The sequence below is a fragment of the Catharus ustulatus genome, chromosome 3 (genome assembly GCF_009819885.2).
Source record: "Catharus ustulatus isolate bCatUst1 chromosome 3, bCatUst1.pri.v2, whole genome shotgun sequence".
Classification (NCBI taxonomy): Eukaryota; Metazoa; Chordata; class Aves; order Passeriformes; family Turdidae; genus Catharus; species Catharus ustulatus.
This window is the reverse complement of record NC_046223.1, coordinates 83,435,297-83,453,584: the sequence shown is the minus strand read 5'-3', so window position 1 is coordinate 83,453,584 and position 18,288 is coordinate 83,435,297. Positions and strand designations below refer to the sequence as shown.

At 37.5% G+C, this 18,288-nt stretch overlaps 1 protein-coding gene across 6 annotated transcripts in view; it reads left to right on the top strand.

The window, feature by feature from the left end:
* The window catches only part of DOP1A (DOP1 leucine zipper like protein A), a 62,526-nt gene that overhangs the window by 25,285 nt on the left and 18,953 nt on the right, over window positions 1-18,288 (top strand). For all 6 annotated transcript variants that reach the window (XM_033054779.1, XM_033054776.2, XM_033054777.1 and 3 more), the window contains 11 exons: window positions 245-365; window positions 1,069-1,188; window positions 2,858-2,972; window positions 3,399-3,428; window positions 3,843-4,076; window positions 6,460-7,084; window positions 9,987-10,261; window positions 10,891-11,043; window positions 14,005-14,105; window positions 15,363-15,622; window positions 16,277-18,284. In XM_033054779.1, coding sequence (XP_032910670.1) covers window positions 245-365; window positions 1,069-1,188; window positions 2,858-2,972; window positions 3,399-3,428; window positions 3,843-4,076; window positions 6,460-7,084; window positions 9,987-10,261; window positions 10,891-11,043; window positions 14,005-14,105; window positions 15,363-15,622; window positions 16,277-18,284 — 4,042 coding nt within the window. The remainder of the gene's footprint in view (window positions 1-244; window positions 366-1,068; window positions 1,189-2,857; window positions 2,973-3,398; window positions 3,429-3,842; window positions 4,077-6,459; window positions 7,085-9,986; window positions 10,262-10,890; window positions 11,044-14,004; window positions 14,106-15,362; window positions 15,623-16,276; window positions 18,285-18,288) is intronic.

Here is an 18,288-nt window from a genome sequence, read left to right as displayed (position 1 = left end):
CATCAAACATGGGGCAAAATAACCCTGCTAGTCCTTTGTGTACTCCCAGGCACCACACTTGTCTCAGTGTTTCTGGAATGCAAGCAAACCAAACTTCCTGACATTCAAGTAGATTATAAAATTGAACCAGAAAAAATTTTGTGGTTTCAATGACCAAAGCTAGCTAATGATTTCAGCAGCTTTCTGCTGTGGACTGTTGGCAACGCTGTAATGCAAGAGTGTGACTGCTGGTATTTCTCCCTAGGCCCTGCCATCCTAGAGGATGTATTGATTGAAGTGTTTAGAACGTTATATACACAATGCAAAGCAGAGCTGGAGCTTCAGACAGAGCCATCATTCAACAAAGATCACACACAGCTAAGCAGGTAAATAATGAGTATAATGTATTATGTATTAAATAATACATCTTTGTTGCTGAAACCATGACTGTGAAGCCTGTGGGACTGTGATGTGTTTTCTTCGGGATACAGGATCTTTTGGCATCAATTGCAACTTCTGTGTTCAGTGCAAAGGTGTGAAGTGGTTGGCTTTATTATTTTTATTTTTTTAATATTTAGCATATGTTTTATTCTTTATCCATGACAAAAATGCTTATTTGATTGATATTTTTATCTGTATTCTTCAAAAACAAAATAGACATGAGTCTATTGATGAGTTTTCTTGTAGTAGAAAAATGAAGACTGTGACAAGAGAGCCGGGGAGTGGGATAACAAGTTTCAAGAGTTGAGTTTAATACTTTGAAAAGCAGAGAGGAGATGGGAGTTCAAAGCTGAAGAGGGGAGGAAACAACTGTGGGAACAATTATGGTGAAAACAGATATATTGAAAATGTGGTTAAAAGACAAGTACTAAAGAAAGGATAGAGGAGAGGCCTAGTAACTGCGGAAGAAAACATTGGTGTGAGCAGTCTGCCAATATCCTGAACCCTTGAGCAACAGCTGCTTGTAGGGATGAGAGGAGGATAATTTGTCATTGTTACTTGACAGTGGTTAAACTCACAAGGATATGTAGTTATATAACTTGAAAAATAAGTATAAAGATATGAAATGTTCTTTTTATTTTCTTTCAGCAAACTGAGAGAAAACAAGAAAACAGCAGAACTGATTAAAACTGCCAATCTTCTTTTCAATTCCTTTGAGCCTTATTATATGTGGGACTACATTGCTCGTTGGTTTGAAGAGTGTTGTAGGTAAGTGATATTTAATCTCTGTATGTGTAAAGTTGAAGTTAATTTTTGTTTTATATACTTTTTTCTTCAAGGAAATTAGTCTCATGAAATCATTTACCCTGTAATTATTTTTTTTTCCCATCCCTATGACTTCAGTCTTTTGGCCAATTTTTATCCAATGTGATTGTGGGTCTTAATGTGAGTTCTCACAAACTCAGCATCTGGGTTAAATCAAGAGACAGAAATAGCCCCTCTGCTGAAGGGGAGACTCCAGAGTAACCTCAAAGCTAGTTTTTGTTGTGTCTGGCCAGTACAGGATTGCTCATTGTTCAAGTCACTTTTAGTAAAACCGACAGATTTGCCAGACACCCAATGTGTTGTCATTTGTCCTGCTCTTGTAGGGAAGAGGGATGGGAATCCTGTGCACGATAAGGAGGGCTACAGGAGAAAATAGCAACCATAAGTCAAGGAAAACTGAAAATATTAACAGGAGGATAGAGAATGAAGGAACCACAGAAGAGCAGGGGTTTTTGATGTGGCAAGGAGTAGATGATACAGAGATGTCAAATGAAATTTGTAGAATTTTTTTTTGCTTATGAGTATTAAGATACTTGGACATGAATTTGTCTATGAGTCAACAGTGTGCTGTCATAACTAAAGAAAACTGTGTCTTGGGCTGCATTATGAGGACCATGGGCAGCAGGTGAAAGGAAGTTATTTTTCCTTGCACTTAGTGTTTCTAAGGATAGACATGGAATATTATGTCCAGCTTTGGACATGCTACCTGAGGAGAAATGTTGAGAAACTGAAGAGACTTTAGTAGAGAAACTGCTAAGCTGGTCAGTTATAGAACACTGCATTGAAGGTTGAGATAGGTGAGTTTGGTTTAGCCAGGCCAAGAGGGAAATTGAATGGCACCCTATGACTTCTTGGAGGGCATTTGCCAAGTTCATACAGCTGTACTTCTTGTAACAGCTGATGGAAAACAAAGGAGAGCAACAAGTGCTCATTCAAGTGGTCAGGTTGGACTTTGAGAAAACCTTTGCTAAGAACAAAGTTATGAAAGATTTGTGCAGCAGTGGAAGAGGTGGAACAGTGAAAGCCAGGAAGGCTGTGGAGGTTTCTTGTGCGATTTCCATAACTCTGCTGGACAAAACTGTGGATTAATTTATCTAGTGTTTTTAGCAGTCCTGCTCAGTGTGAGAGGTTGATCTAGATGTCTGTGACTTGTTTTTTGTGTGTTGGGCTGAATTGCTGACATAAGGAAAGTCATCTACAGCCAGCTAACATGCAGGTGCATATTTCACTACACATAAGTAGTGTTCCTGTCAACATGGGTACAAAATTGCCTTATAAATTAATGAAATCTGGAGAAATGTTTTTGTTTGGAGTTTTTTTTCTACATGAGCTGCTGTATTTAAGTTTTTTTCTTCCCTACTCAATTTTCTGTAGCTTGAATTTCCTTTTTTGATAAATGAAGACTCTTTGTTATACACCACAAGTCTGGCTACTGCTTTTTCTGAAAGAATGGCATGGGGCCAAATAAGCTACTTAACAGTAAAATGTGAAATTACTTAGGTGTTTGTAGTGACTATCCCCAATATATATACAGCTTTGCATTAAGTTACAGAAATATGGTCAGTGTAAGAGGGTAGGGAAAATATTGTGAAACCCTATTTGAATTTTGCAGGAGGACTTTACATGCCAGACTTCAAACTGGGCCTGGAGGTGATAGTGAGCAATCTGAGTTACCTCTGACAAATTTCTGCTTGTTAGTGGATTTTTTGTTGGATATTGTTTCTTTGGTAAGAATTGATTATTCATTACTAACATTGGGATTCTGTATATTTATTGTCTGCAGAAATACTATGCATACTTTATTAATTGCTTTTGCTGAAAATATATTGACATAAATTGACATGAAAAGAAGTTTTTGATTCATTGTATGATTCTTGATAGACTGGTTAGACATAACTGAAATCAGTTTTATGATGCTTATACCTGAACATTTTAGTCTGTCCTCATTTTCTTTTCTGTGTGTTCATTGAAAGTATAGTCTTTTGTAGTTTGATATGCCAGTTTAAATGTGCAGTTTTCTTTTAAGGATCTTTTAAATGCCATGATAAGATGTATCTTCTTTTTCTGTTGTCATTGCTTAATGTAGCAAAGGCTGTTGGAACTGTTTTTTCTATAGCTGTCTTTCCTCAATTCTTTGCTTTCTCATTTCAAAGCCTACTAGAAGTATGAGAGTGCTGTGTCAGGTATGGCAATCAGCCTGTTCTTCCTTTGGTTCTTAATAACTTGTTTATCTTTCATTCTTAAACTTTTATCTTAAGATTAATAAAGTAATAGTAGCAGTCTTTATCCTTCATATGATATTTTTAATGTATTTGTTGTGTAATGAACAATATGTCATAGTTTGAATAAAGAACTAAATATCTTTCTACTTGTTTTTTATCCAACTTTAAAGTTAATTTTGTGAATATTGTTTCAAAAGCATGTATTTCTTATTCTTGCATATTAAGATATTAATTTAACCTTTTCCATGACTGTATGTTTGGAACACAGTTAAGCAAATAATAGGTAGCTCTGTTATAGAAAATAAATTTCAGGGTGGCATTTGGTGTGACAATTAACAACGGTTTTTTTTATTACTTTACTACTCCTATTACTAGGAGACTTACATTGAAATACAGACAGAACACTTGCCTCAGCTGTTGCTCAGGATGATTTCTGCATTGACAAGCCATCTTCATACTTTGCACTTGTCTGAGCTGACTGATTCTCTCAGGCTCTGCTCGAAGATCCTTAGCAAGGTTCAGCCTCCACTGCTCTCTGCTGGTACAGATGGTATCCTACAGCTTCCTACTGGACACAGCAGCTCCATCAAAGAGTGGGAAAATAAAAAGGTAACTGATTAGGTTTTGCAGCATCTTGGAAAGTTGCTTCTTATGTAGAAAAAAAGAAGTGGGCTTTTTAAGCCTGTATGGAATACCATACAAGTCTTTGATTAGATTTAGATACCACAATATATCTGAAAGCTGAGTAATCAAAATAACTTATAATTGTGGTAAAATTTCTTGATTCTTAGGGGGTTTTACCCTGATTTAATGTTATATATGTATAAATTACTTCAGAATCAGGGCCTAAGAATTAATCAACTAAAGTTTGTAATGCACTTCAAGAGTATGATGAAGTAAAATAACTGGACTGAAAAGAGTTCATCATTTTGGTTAAGTATCAGGCATATGTAAATTCTCTTCTCACCCAATTTGTGTGCATTGGTTTAATACCCATCATATATTTTACTGTCACTGTTCACTTCTAAGAATAATTTATTAAAGAAATAAACCAGCCAGCAGCTATTTCTCTTTTCTTTGTCCAGTTTGTTCTATGCAGCCATGGCTCTGTGAGGTGTTTTAAGTGACATGCCCTGAAATCCTTGTTTTCCAGCTGAAGAAGCTTAAGGAACATCATAGAATAAATTAGGTTGGAAGTGACAGTTGCAGGGCACTGCTCAAAGCAGGACTGATTTCAAAGTTAGACTTTACTTTTTTAAAGCTAGGTCATGTCACTCAGGATCATATTTGTCTTAATATTGAATATCTCCAAGGATTAAGTTACCATGACTGCAACTTGTTTGTTTGCACTGTTATTTATTCAGAATTTCCGTTGTTGCAGCTTGTGTTGGTTGCCTTGTGTTCTTTCACTGTGGGTTTCTGAGCATATCTCTATCTTTTCAACTGCCTAGTGGGAACTCACAGAGAGCAATAAAGCCATCTTCACCCCCTCCACAGCTCTTAGCATTCTTTTAAACTGAGTAAATCCAACTCTCTGACCATTCCGTTTATGTCAGGAGCGCCTGTGGTGACTTTCCATTGGGCATACTCAGGACATCAGAGTTTCTTTTGTACTAATGAGTGCAAAATTGGGTACAATGTGCTGGTTGTGGACCTGAAACTGCTGAGCAGAGTGGGCTAATTAGTTCCCTTGATTTGGTGACAGTACTTTTGCTGATACAATCCTAGATGTGGCTGCTCTGCTTCACCAAAGGAGTCCATGGCTGGCTCACGCTCTCTGTGTCAATTAGGACTCCAGCATCCTTTATTAAGGATCCTATCTTTATTCTTTCTAACTAATTGATACCTGCCTTGTTTTGTTCTTTTGGGGTTTTGGGGGTTTTTTGGTTACCTTTTTTTAAATAAAGCCAGTTTTAATTCAATGATGTTGCCCTTTGAACCTTTTGCTTCTTCTTACAACTGTCTCATATGTGGCTATGGTTTCTTTTAAGAGATACTGAAATGATTTACCATGCTTCTAATCACTTTTAGATTTTATTTTGTAAAATGGGGTCTTCAAGCTTTTTAGTACATAGCTTTCACTGTTTTCTGTTGTAATATCTCAAATTTTCATTCTTATTCCATTTCTGGTAAAGCAAGACATTACTCACTGTAAATAATAATGTCACTGTCTTTATTTATTAATGGAAAAACTTTTCATATTATTACATAATACTCAAGTTCTGTATTTAACACAGCCAGTGATTGGAGTCAAAACAACATGTGGGCCCTTCTAGGTGTCAGGCAACATCTGCCATCACCTTAAAATGCAGGACTGCAAGTGAGTGGGCACTTGGGTTTAGGGCCACTGATTGATGCATTTGTTTCAATTGTTTCCCTACCTCACATTCTCACCAAGAAACAGAGATTATGTTACCAGTTACTAAGACTCCAGAGGGCTAGAACAGTGCAAAAAGCTACTGTGGGTGCTTTCTGAGTAAAAGCCATTCATCTGTGCATATTCTGAACTGATATGGAATTAAGCCATATAATAAGTCATGAAGAACTGTTCTTGCAGCAACATCTTTCTCATTTAGAGAAGATGATTGATTTTCTTTCCATTTGCAAATGATTAGTAGTTTTTAAATGAAAATTTCATATATTTTTGTAATTGTAACTTTGTTTTTGATAGTTTATGATGCTGTATAAATTAGTAGTACCTATGCCTATGTATTTCAGCATTCTTTCATTATAGAATAGACATGGTTGTGATCTGAAGAAAATGTTAAAACCAATGATATTTAAATATTTTTCTTGATAAACAATTTTCTTTTAATGTTAGCTTAGTCTGGCAGGCTTATAGAAACACCGCACATAATTTTGCATAAAATGTATTTGTATGAATGCATTTAAAACTCTGGAATAAAATTGTTGCTTTCACATTAATAAATATTGTTTTGCTAAGACCTAAATAGCCTACTTTGAACAATCATTAAACTTTTATTTTACTCAGGTGCCATCAGTGTCACTTGAAAATCCTAATGATGTGTTTGAAGATGGTGAAAATCCTCCAAGCAGTCGATCATCAGAAAGTGGATTCACTGAGTTTGTACAGTATCAGGCAGATACAAATGATGACATTGACAGAGCACTGAATGAAGGTCACAGTACACCTGGCATCCCTATTGTTGGTAGCACTTCCTCAGAGACTGAGACAGCATCAACTGTGGGTTCTGAGGAGACCATTGTACAGCCTCCTTCCGTAATGACACAAGGGACAGCAACTCGTAGTGGGAAAACGATCCAAAAGACTGCAATGCAGTGCTGTTTGGAATATGTCCAACAGTTTTTAACCAGATTTATCAACCTGTACATCATTCAGAATAATTCCTTGTCTCAGCCCTTAGGGACAGAGCTTCCGGTAGACCCCACTAGAGTGCAAGGACAGAGCGCAAAATGGGACAGAGAATCACAAGATGATGCTAAGGTGAAGAAAACAAACAAGAAGAAAACACCAAAAGAATACCTTCCTGCCTTTATTGCTGCTTGTCAGCTCTACCTTGAATGTTCCAGCTTTCCCGTTTACATTGCTGAAGGAAACCGTACTTCAGAATTACATCCTGGGAAGCCTGAAGTTGGTAAGCTGCACTCTCATTTGTTCTTTGCTTTTAAAATAATACTTTTATATTTTTCTGCCAAAAAAATATTTAAGTAATAGTATTATGCTTTGTGTGTGTTCCTGTTTGCTGTTCCTCTCAGAAATCTGCATTTTCATCTGTGTCATTTGGTTTACATTTGGAAGCAAAATTATTTTCTCATAGATTTTTAAGAATATTGCTGGCATGGAATTTGACAATAATTAATATTGGGGTGAAAAATATAACTTATGCAAACTGAAGCCTGAGAGTAGAATCTGGATTGTTGAATCTTCCTCTTTACTATATGGATCCACAATTTTTTCTTTGTCATATTTTGCAATAGCCACAGCTCACATCAAATGTGTTTAGCTTCCTTTTATCAATTTTGGATTGATGTGCACATTGATCACTTTGGCAATACATAGAAATTGTAAGCTATGTCCAATAAAAATCAAACCAGCTAAGAAATTTAATTAATTCTACTGTGCTCCTAGTAAAGGAACAGTTCTTGCAAAAAACTTCTAGCTATAATTACACTAAGAAACAAAATGAAAATGATGAGTTTTGGTGAGGTATGGATGTGTTCACAGATAGATGAAACTATTCTGATATAGACGTGATTAAAACATTGACAGTGGTAGATTACTATAAATTGTGAATTTTAGATGAGCAATCCTTTTTACAGTTTATAAAAAAAACCCAAACCCAGACTTCAGTTTACAGTTCCAATATTGGATCCACTTGTGATCTGCAGTCTGGGAGTTGCTCCTTAAAATGTTTTCATGGTGGGTATGCTTGGAGCATGCAAGAAATGGTAACGCTAATTTTAGCTACTGTCACAGACATCTCTGGTTTTATTTTTTTCTAGGAAACTTCCTAGTTGCAGCTTTTTGTTCTTACTTGCAATTTTTAAATCAAGACTAAGTGGTGGGCAGTGCTTGGAGATGAGTGGGTTTTTTTGTTTTGGAAGCAAGCATACTGATTTAACATGACTTCTATTTCTGTGGTCTTAAAGATGTGTTGTCTGTGTCTTCCTTCTTCTGCCAGGAGCAGAGCATATATTTGACTTTGTAACATCCAGACATATAAAATATTTGTCAGTTGAAGGCAATTTGGTTATAGCTGTTCGTTAGTTATGAGTATGACAATGCCAGAGATCTGCTACCTTTTGTGAAATATCTGTCTTGGAATATTTGTGCTTTTATGGCATGACCCTGAAAATACTAGATTTTTTTTTTATTTATTTCCAGAACAACCTACAAATGAGTGAGTCCAAAGAATAAAATATCATCTTAAATGTTTGCGTATTACTTTCTGTGCACATAATGCTTGATTATCATTGCCTTGTGCAATGTAGAGCAGAGAGCCTGTACAACTTGAGTAGTGTGTGCTTCCTATGAGGGCAGTGCTTCTAGAAATCCTTTTCACTTTCTTTAAATGTCTTGGATTTGTGTTTCTTGTTCATCATCTGAACGTTCCTATTTGTGAGGTATCATTTGCAGTCCAGTAATAGTGTAACTTTGAGGAATAGACGTTAATTGTAGGTGGGTAAAACCAACAGGAAGGAATTTGTTCCAAATGTAAACATCTGTTGTGTAGAATGGCAGGGCAGAGGGAATAGTAAAGAATACTTCCCGTAGTAGGGAATTGCACTGGATCAGTGAATGGAAGAAGGTAGTTACCATAATTCTCACACTACCCTATCTAGTGATATGAGCTTTTTGTATTGCAGAAGAGAGGCTGTGTTTGTTGAAGGTTTCCTACATTTGGAACGTGTTTTTGGAGAGTTGCATTAATGATATGACCCAATAGCTCTTAATCACTGGTCAGTCTGTTTATTTGAAGAAGACAGGTTAATCTGATATTTGACATAATTGTGTTTTAATTCTGCTGTATGCCTAATTTCTCAGCTATCTTTAATTGAAGGAATTGAAAAGGGAACTGAGTGAAGCTGAAAACATGGGTTATATCTGTAACCTCTAGAACACAATATGGAACTATTAGGTATATTTAGACTCCAGTGGAGCTGTGGAAATAAATTAGAAATTGCATTCTTCTCTTGATTCTAAAAGGGTGCTGTATTTGCACCTATTAAATAACACTTCTTCACTTGTGTCCAATTCTAGATGCATTTACCTTTTTAGGAATGTAATAAATAGAGTCTTTTTGAAGTTTTAAGAGAAGATACTTTGGTATCTCTAAAATGAAAGGATGCAATATTCACTTGGAGAGTTGACTATGAACTTTGGAGAAAGAGACTTCCAGTGTCAACCCAGAGTATGACTTGATAAAGTGAGAGAACAGTAAAAAGGGGAAAACTACCATCTACAGTTAAAACAGAATATGGTCTAATGAATCATAGTGCTGCACCCAAACCATCAATTTTCAGAGACTTCTATTTTTAAAGTGGTGCCAGGCAAATCTATTTTTGTCAATTTAAAATTAGTCTGCATGTATGTTATATATTATCCTAGGTTCTATAAAATATATTACAGAATTATTCCAGACTGCTATCTAGACTATTAAGATTTGATTGCTGGTGAAGAATTTTGTGCAGAAGAAAAGTGGATGAAAGGATGTGCTAGCTACTAAAAGTTCAGTTTTGCCTAAAGTAGGAAATCATCTGAATGCATTTCCATAAAATTTTCCTCTTCCTTGTTAAAATTTTTCTATTCATTTTTGGTTACTAAATGTTTGAAGTGATACAGTATTGCATTCGTAATTGGATATTTTGAAGATACTTCCTGATGTATCTTCCCCTCACATACATTTTCCTAAAGCCATGCAATGGGCAGATTGAAATACGAAGGGACAATTGCACATATAATTATGGAATACAAGGGGAAAATTCCATAATATTTAGATTGTTATATAAATGTATCATCTGTGATTTGTATTTCAGACTGTGAACAAGTACAGCCTCCACTGTGGCTACAGACTTTAATGAATGCTTGCAAGCAGGCAAGCGATTTCAGTGTTCAGGGTGTTACTATTTCCCTCGTGATGGACTTGGTTGGATTGACTCAATCTGTTGCTGTTGTCACTGGAGAAAATCTGAACAGTGTGGAAGCTACTCAGCCTCTTAGTCCTAACCAGGGAAGAGTGGCTGTCGTCATCAGACCTCCTCTTACTCAAGGCAATCTGAGATATATGGCTGAAAAAACAGATTTCTTCAAGGTTAGATGCAATATCTCATTGCTGTTTTCTTTAGACTTTTTCTGTCTGGTGAACAATAACACTTTGCCCCTTTACCATCCTTGATATGGTAAACAAAATTTTCTTGCTGAATATTTTGGTACCAGTTATAACCTGTGTTAGAATCTAAATGAAATACACAGTAAGTTTTCCTGCTGCGATTTTCTTACTGACCACTTGTGTGAAAATCCTTGTTTAAATGAGAATTTTAAAGATATAAACACAACCTGATTGAATAGCAGCATTAATCCACAAAGGTATGAAACTGAATCATGCGTAATGTAGGACTCTGGTCAACAATCTTTGCATTTGTGTAATTTATGTAAGATATATTTTGCAGAAGATAATCAGCAGCAGGGTATATTACGCAGTTAATTATATTTCAATGAAAATTTATATCTGTTCTGACTCCTTGACAGGAATGTTTTATGTAGTAAGTTATTGCAGTGTTTTGAACAGTTCCTTCTGTTCAAACAAAAGGAACCATTTTACAGATTGCCTCTTGGTGATAGGGTGTCATCAGATGGGATGTCTCCCATTGTTGCGTAGAACTGAACAAGGCATGATAGTCATTCACTTGTCTCTTGCAACTTTCCTTTTCGTGTGCAAAGCATATAGCTTTAACTCTTTGGGATCAGCTGGGTGATGGAACTCCTCAGCATCATCAGAAAAGTGTGGAGCTCTTCTACCAGCTGCACAACCTCGTCCCATCTTCCAGCATTTGTGAAGATGTTATTAGTCAGCAGCTGACTCACAGAGACAAGGCAAGTTGTTCATGCATTTACTAAAAGATGAGTAAAGTATATATAGAAGTATATTTAGAAAAGGACTCGGTCCCTCAGAGGAGGATATAAATAACTTCAACATTGAAAAAAGAAGTTGCCTTATGTTGTTTCATATGTTATTTTAGGTCTGTGATGAGCCTCTAGCTTCATGCTAGATGAACGAGGTTTTTCACCATTCAGCAACAGATTTAAGCAGTAGACTTTATCTGTTGTTAAAGTCATGTGATGCTTCCCAATACTTAAAGTGTGTGCTTAGTTTTTCTTGTTAGGAGTTCTTGTCATGACAGGTACTTTACTTTTTTTTTTCCCCTCGCCTGAAAGTTTGTTTCACATAGAAGCTGTCAATTTGGCATTTGAGTTAAGGCCTTTGTAGAGCTTTGAATTTTAGGTATATGAGCTATTTTCACAGCTCCAACAGTATGAATGGTAGGGAATTACTTACACACTCTTATCAACTTGGGGTTGTGTGACTTCAGGAGCACTTACCTTTGTGCCAATCTACCAGTGTTACCAGTTCAACAAGAGTGAATGTGAGCCAGTCTGTCAATTGGTGCAGTTCACAGCTTGCTGTGTTGTTAAAATTGGGTTTTAGTGTTTTTAGTAGTTAAAAATTATTTTTAGTGTAATTTAGGCTGCTCTGTAAACTGCTGTGACTGGATGTAGAACTTGTTCATTTCTGCCTACCTTACTGAGAAAACAGTAATTTCTTGCATCATCACAGCATGGATTGCAAGGGCTTACATGGAGTCATCTCAATGTGTTTGGGAATTGGTATTTTCATTCTATTAAATAACTGTCAGTGAATTATTTTGTGTAACTATAGATTTTGCAGCAGTGTTGTAGATTATTTTCCTGTGAGAACCATTTTTTTTCTAAATACGAGTCATGTTTGCTTTACTTTCTAGAATGCTGCTGTCTCTCTTGGTTTTTGTCTTTGGTGTGGAGAGATTGTTCTGTTTTATTTTTAGTTTGTTTAACATGAACTGTTTGTCTTTTTTGCAATTTTCATAGCTTTTACTTAGTTTTCATTATTGTGGCAGATGTTGGATAAATAAAAAGCTGTTGCAAAACTTCTTAAGTTGGATGATGTAAACTGTCTGGAAGTATGCCAGATCATCAGTGTATTTAACAGTTTTTAGTTTTTTTCTCACTTTGGTTAAGGGTAAATACACCTACTGTTCATTTCCTATAATCATATATTCTAAGAACAAACAAGTTAAAATCATTGTCTTCTTGTCTTTGCTTATCATTGAGTAATTTAGTTTAGGTCCTTTTAGTACTTGAGTAATTTTGATTTGGTTTTTTTGGTGTAATTGTCCTGATTGCTGTGCTTTGTTCACTCCTACAAATGTTTACTAGCTTCCCTGTCTTTTGGGTGAAGCTATTTTTGTACACGTATTCAAATCATATAATGACATTTATTATTGTTTGCATCCTTGCTGCAATAACTCTTTGTCTGGATCAACCTCAGTCTGAAAGAGAGAAACAGAACAATAGTTACAGTAATTTGTCAACCATAAGGCACACCAGACTATAAGGTGCACCTCCGGGAGTCGGCAAATTTCGCAACTTTGTAGATCATATAAGGTGCACTGGACTATAAGGCGCACTTTTTTTTCTTGCCGCGAAGATCTGTGCCGCGTACAACAAAGTAACTAATTAGTAACGGAATCCCGTGATCATGGAGTTTACTGGCAGGTGCTCAATTTGCGAACATTTTTCACAGGTTGGCGTAGCTTTTAAACACAGCCCCAAGTGCCCTCCCTGTGCGCGGGGCCCGGCACTCCTGCCCGTCCCTGGTGCCGGCTGGCGAGGCGGGGCTCAGGGCTACCGCGGCTTGCAGCTTCTGTGGCAGCCCGCTCCCTCTCTCCCCGTGCTGCCCCAGCTCTCCGGTAGCCCCGTGCAGCTCCAGGAGCCCCATGCTGCCCCAGCGCTCCGGGTGCCCCTTGCTGCGCCGAGAGCCTTGCGCTTCCCCAGGCTTTTCCCCCGTGGCGCCGCTGCCCCGATGCCGGCGGCTTTCCCCCAGCCGCCAGGGCAGCACCACCACCGGGCTTTCCCCCGGCTGCCCGGGCCACGCTGTGCCACCGCTGCCCCGATGCCACCAGCGGGTGGACTCTGCTCGGCTCGGGGCTGTTGTGGGCTCGCAGTTCTCGTTCCCCCCGCCCCCACGGCGGCGCCACCCGGCTTCTTGTTCCGCCTGGGCTGGGGCCAGCGGCAGCTCTCTCCCTCCCCGCGCGGCTCCTGCCGGCCATGGCTGCCCGCTCCTGCTCCCCTCACGACTCGACGCTCCCGCGGCACCGCCCCCCCCATTGCGGCTCACACTTCCGGTTTGGCAAATTTCGCAACTTTGTCCATTATATAAGGCGCACTTCCGGGTTCGGGGGAAAATTTTAGTCAAAAGGGTGCGCCTTATAGTCGTGAAATTACTGTACTTTACGCTATTTTTACCATTAAATATCCTGAGCTGGACTTCAGTGATCCTTGTGGGTTCCTCCCAACTCAGAATATTCTATGATTCTATGATATTCTGCATATTATTAATATTTTGCCAGTAAGTATGTCCTATTTGGCCAATTTGTTCCAGAGCTAAATTTTACGTATTATTGAAGAACTCCATCTACATGTTTATCTAGAATATTCTTCTGTTTCTTTCTAGTATGGCAATAATGGAATGAAAATAAGTTGACACTAGAGACAGGCTGAACTTTAAAACTAAGGCGAGATCAAGATAGGGGGGAATCCTTTCATGGTACTACATTGCTCACAGCCACCTATTTTTGGCTACTACTGCTTTTAAGTTTAAAAGATAGTACTTAAACATTTAAGTGAAGAAGTTAATTTCATTATATCTTCTATCATTTAGGATGCTGTGTGACTTTTTCCAGTTCTTATCAGAAGTTGTTACATTCTGACAGATCTAATTTATGATTTGGTCCACAGAAAGTAAGAATGGAAGCTCATGCCAAGTTTGCAGTGCTATGGCATCTCACACGAGATCTTCATATTAACAAATCTTCTTCCTTTGGCCGCACCTTTGACAGGTTGGTGTTTGCAAGTCCGATTCAGTTGAGATAATTTTACTTCAAAATCTTTGATGGTATTATACTGGCAACATAGGGTGTTTTAAAAATCAAAGAACTACAGTGTAGCTATGAGAGGAAGGAAGAAAGATGACAAATGAATTTGTGGACAAGAATTTGTGTTAAACAAAATTATTTTCACTGTGATGATTATGTAAGCTGTAAATTTTTCCTGGAACCTATAAAGAACTTGAGGAAGGAATGGTCACAATATTCATTGACCATTGCTGTGGTTAAAATCACTGTGGTGTATATTGAGCTTAATGTCTGAGTTCTTGCTGTGTTTTGACAAAAACAGAAGCAGGAGAGAGAGATCAACCCAGAATTGAATTAAGTAGAAAGTAACAGTGAAACTAAAAACCTTAAAAGCCAAATTGCAAGCAAGTGCTAAAATACAAGTTCTTTAATCTGTGTTTGATGTAAGAGGTCATTTATGGCAAGCAGCAGAGAATTTCTGTTTTGTGTTCTGGTATTGGTCTACCTTCTTAGAAAAGACTGAAGATCTGGACTCTGAACTTCCTCAGCTAGGATAAATGTTGTAGAAAAGTGTTTATTTAGAGTTTGTATTGCATACAAAATAATTAGCTGTAAGGAGTAGAGTGAAAAGGTTATTTCTTTGTCTTATGCTGTCACTCATTGCATAAAGAGTGATAAATTCTGTGTATACAGCTGAAAGCTTATGAACATGTACTACTAGAGAATGTAAAACAGTAGGTAAAATTCAGAATCCTATATATATATTGCTTTTCCTTAAGTCTGAAAAGGATTCTCAAGGCTAAAAGTATTAAAAGAAGAAAATAACGGTGGTAGGAACTGCTGAATTGTCAAGCATATTTCTCCTCTCTATTCTTGAAGACAAGATCTTTGAATGTTTTCCTTATATCTTTGTGAATTGGCTTTTTAAAATGTATATTTTTAATGGCATACCACTTAAAAGGCAACAAAGGCTTGTTATGCTAATGGCTGTACAAACACTTGATCTTGCTAGTGTTAGAGCAACTGTTATATCTGATTTTACTAGCTCTTCCTGCCCAGTCCTTCATTAGACTAGACTAAAATACAAAGATCAGGCTCAAAGTTTTGGTTCCAAAGAAAATACTGCTTTGTATGGAGAAGGTACTGGGGTTTGTACTGACTTTGAATTTGTTATATAACTGACTAAAATGGTATTACTCTGTGAGTAGTATACAATATCCACTATTATTCTTTCCATTCTAGATCTTTGTTTATCATGCTGGACAGCCTCAATAGCTTGGATGGCTCTACTTGGTCAGTGGGACAAGCCTGGTTAAATCAAGTGCTTCAAAGACATGATATTGCAAGGGTTCTTGAACCTTTGCTCCTACTGCTTCTCCACCCAAAAACTCAACGAGTTTCTGTTCAGCGAGTACAGGCTGAATGTTACTGGACTAAATCTCCCAATCACCCTGAAGAAGAAAATGAAAAGCAGTTCATGCAGAAGTTCAACTGTGCTGATGGTATGTACACAAGGAGATTGTAAAAAGTTCCCTGATTTCTTTTTTGTGTTTACATACAATGTGAAAAACATAGTAGGAATTTTTGAGTGTAACTGAAAAAAGTATTGGAATAGCTATGGCTTATATTTGCATTTGTGTGGGTTTTTTCCTAATTCAAGTTTGTGTGTCCCAAGTAGTGCTTAAAGTTGTATTGTTTTTACATTTAAATTATATGCAAGTATTTTAATGCAGAGCATTTTGCTTCATCTTTCTGAGTCTTGGTAGAACATAAGAATATGGCTTGAAGCTTAACCGAGAAATTAAACTATTTAATGAATGATGTGGGGTTTTGGAGGTGTTTGCATGTATTGTGTAGTTTTAGTTTAGAATTTACTAATTCTGATTTTGTGGAAACAAAAGTGGATAAGACTGCATAATGTTTCATGGAGAATTGTGTTGTTTAGCTCAGATGCTGCTAAAACAATTTTGGTTTGTTTTTGTGAACATGTCATTTGCTTAATAACATAAGTTTTCTTTTATGAGATGGAAAGACACTATTTGCCATGCTTCCATAATTTGAAGTCTCAATAATTGATTAAATTCTAAATTTTAATTCTGAAATCTTGTTCTGAAGAACAAAATCTTATATGTATGCATTTCTTTGTCTTCTTCAAGCATTCTCCCACATGCCTGTAAGCCAAGGACAACTTATTATACCTAAAGAAGTCAATGAGAAACAACTTGGTGTGGATGAAATGGAGAACTTCAGCCTTACTGTCAACCCTCTGAGTGACAGGCTTTCCTTGTTAAGTACCAGCAGTGAGACCATACCAATGGTTGTGTCTGATTTTGACCTTCCTGATCATCAGGCTGAAATACTGCAGAGTTCTGACTCTGGCTGTTCCCAGTCATCTACTGGAGACAACATCAGTTATGAAGTAGAAACAGAAAGCCTGAGTGCTCAAGATAGCTCTCAGACTCTGAAAGAAGACTCACCTGATGAAATTGTGCAACAAGTAGTTACAGATCTTATATGCAAAGTTGTAAGTGGTCTTGGAGAAGAAGTTGAACCAGTTGAAGACAGTCTGCACTCTGAGGATGCTTCATGTAAATTCAGCTCTTTGGATAACTCTGTAGAGGTTACAAAAAGTGGTGATCAAAATATTCAAAGTAGCCAGAGTAGTTTACTTAGTAATGACAGCTCACAGTTACTATCAGCCTCAACTGAGACTGGACTTGAGAGCTTAGGAGATGAAATGTCAAGAAATAACTCTTCACCTTGTATTGCAGAAAGCCAGCAGTCCTTCTCTGATCTCACTCTTTCTTCCACTGAATCAAAATCTAGAAAACGTAGCCACAGTAGTATTCAGTTCAGCTTTAAAGGAAGGCAACCAGAAAAAATGTCAGAAAAAGAAACGATTGTTAAAGAGGCTGGTAAGCAACCAGGTGCGAAACCTAAGGTAAAAATAGCCAAAAAGAAAGATGAAGAGAAGAAGAAAGCACAAACAGAAAAGCTCAAACAAACAAATGTCTTCTTTAGTGATGGTCTTGATTTAGAAAATTGGTACAGTTGTGGAGAAGGAGAAATTTCAGAAATAGAAAGTGATGTTGGATCCCCAGGAATGCGAAAATCTCCTAACTTTAATATCCATCCACTGTATCAACATGTGCTACTTTATCTCCAGTTGTATGACTCTTCAAGGACATTGTATGCTTTTTCTGCAATTAAGGCAATTCTGAAAACAAATCCTTCAGCTTTTGTAAGTGCCATTTCCACTACCAGTGTCAACAATGCATACACTCCTCAGCTTTCATTGCTCCAAAATCTTCTAGCCAGGCATCGAATATCTGTTATGGGCAAGGATTTTTATAGTCACATCCCAGTTGATTCTAACCATAACTTTCGGAGCTCTATGTACATAGAAATTCTTATCTCTTTGTGTTTATACTACATGCGGAGCCATTATCCAACTCATGTTAAAGTAACCTCACAAGACCTCATAGGAAACCGCAACATGCAAATGATGAGTATAGAAATTCTGACACTTCTCTTTGCTGAGTTGGCAAAAGTGATAGAAAGCTCTGCCAAGGGTTTTCCTAGTTTTATTTCAGACATGTTGTCTAAGTGCAAGGTTCAGAAAGTGATTCTGCATTGTCTGCTGTCTTCTATCTTCAGTGCCCAGAAGTGGCACAGTGAAAAGACAGCTGGAAAAAACATAGTGGCTGTAGAAGAAGGCTTCTCTGAAGACAGCCTTATAAATTTTTCTGAGGATGAATTTGACAATGGTAGTACTCTGCAGTCACAACTTTTGAAAGTGCTTCAGCGGCTGATTGTGCTGGAACACAGAGTAATGACTGTACCTGAGGAAAATGAAACAGTGTTTGACTTTGCCATAACAGACCTGGAGCACATTGGTCCCCAGCAGCCAATGACTTCTCTGCAGTATTTACATTCCCAACCAATAACCTGTCAAGGCATGTTTCTCTGCGCAGTGATACGAGCTTTGCACCAGCACTGTGCCTGTAAAATGCATCCCCAGTGGATTGGCCTTATCACTTCTACGTTGCCTTACATGGGAAAAGTTCTTCAAAGGGTGGTTGTTTCAGTGACTCTTCAGCTCTGCAGGAACTTGGATAATTTAATTCAGCAGTATAAATATGAAACGGGATTATCTGATAATAGGTAT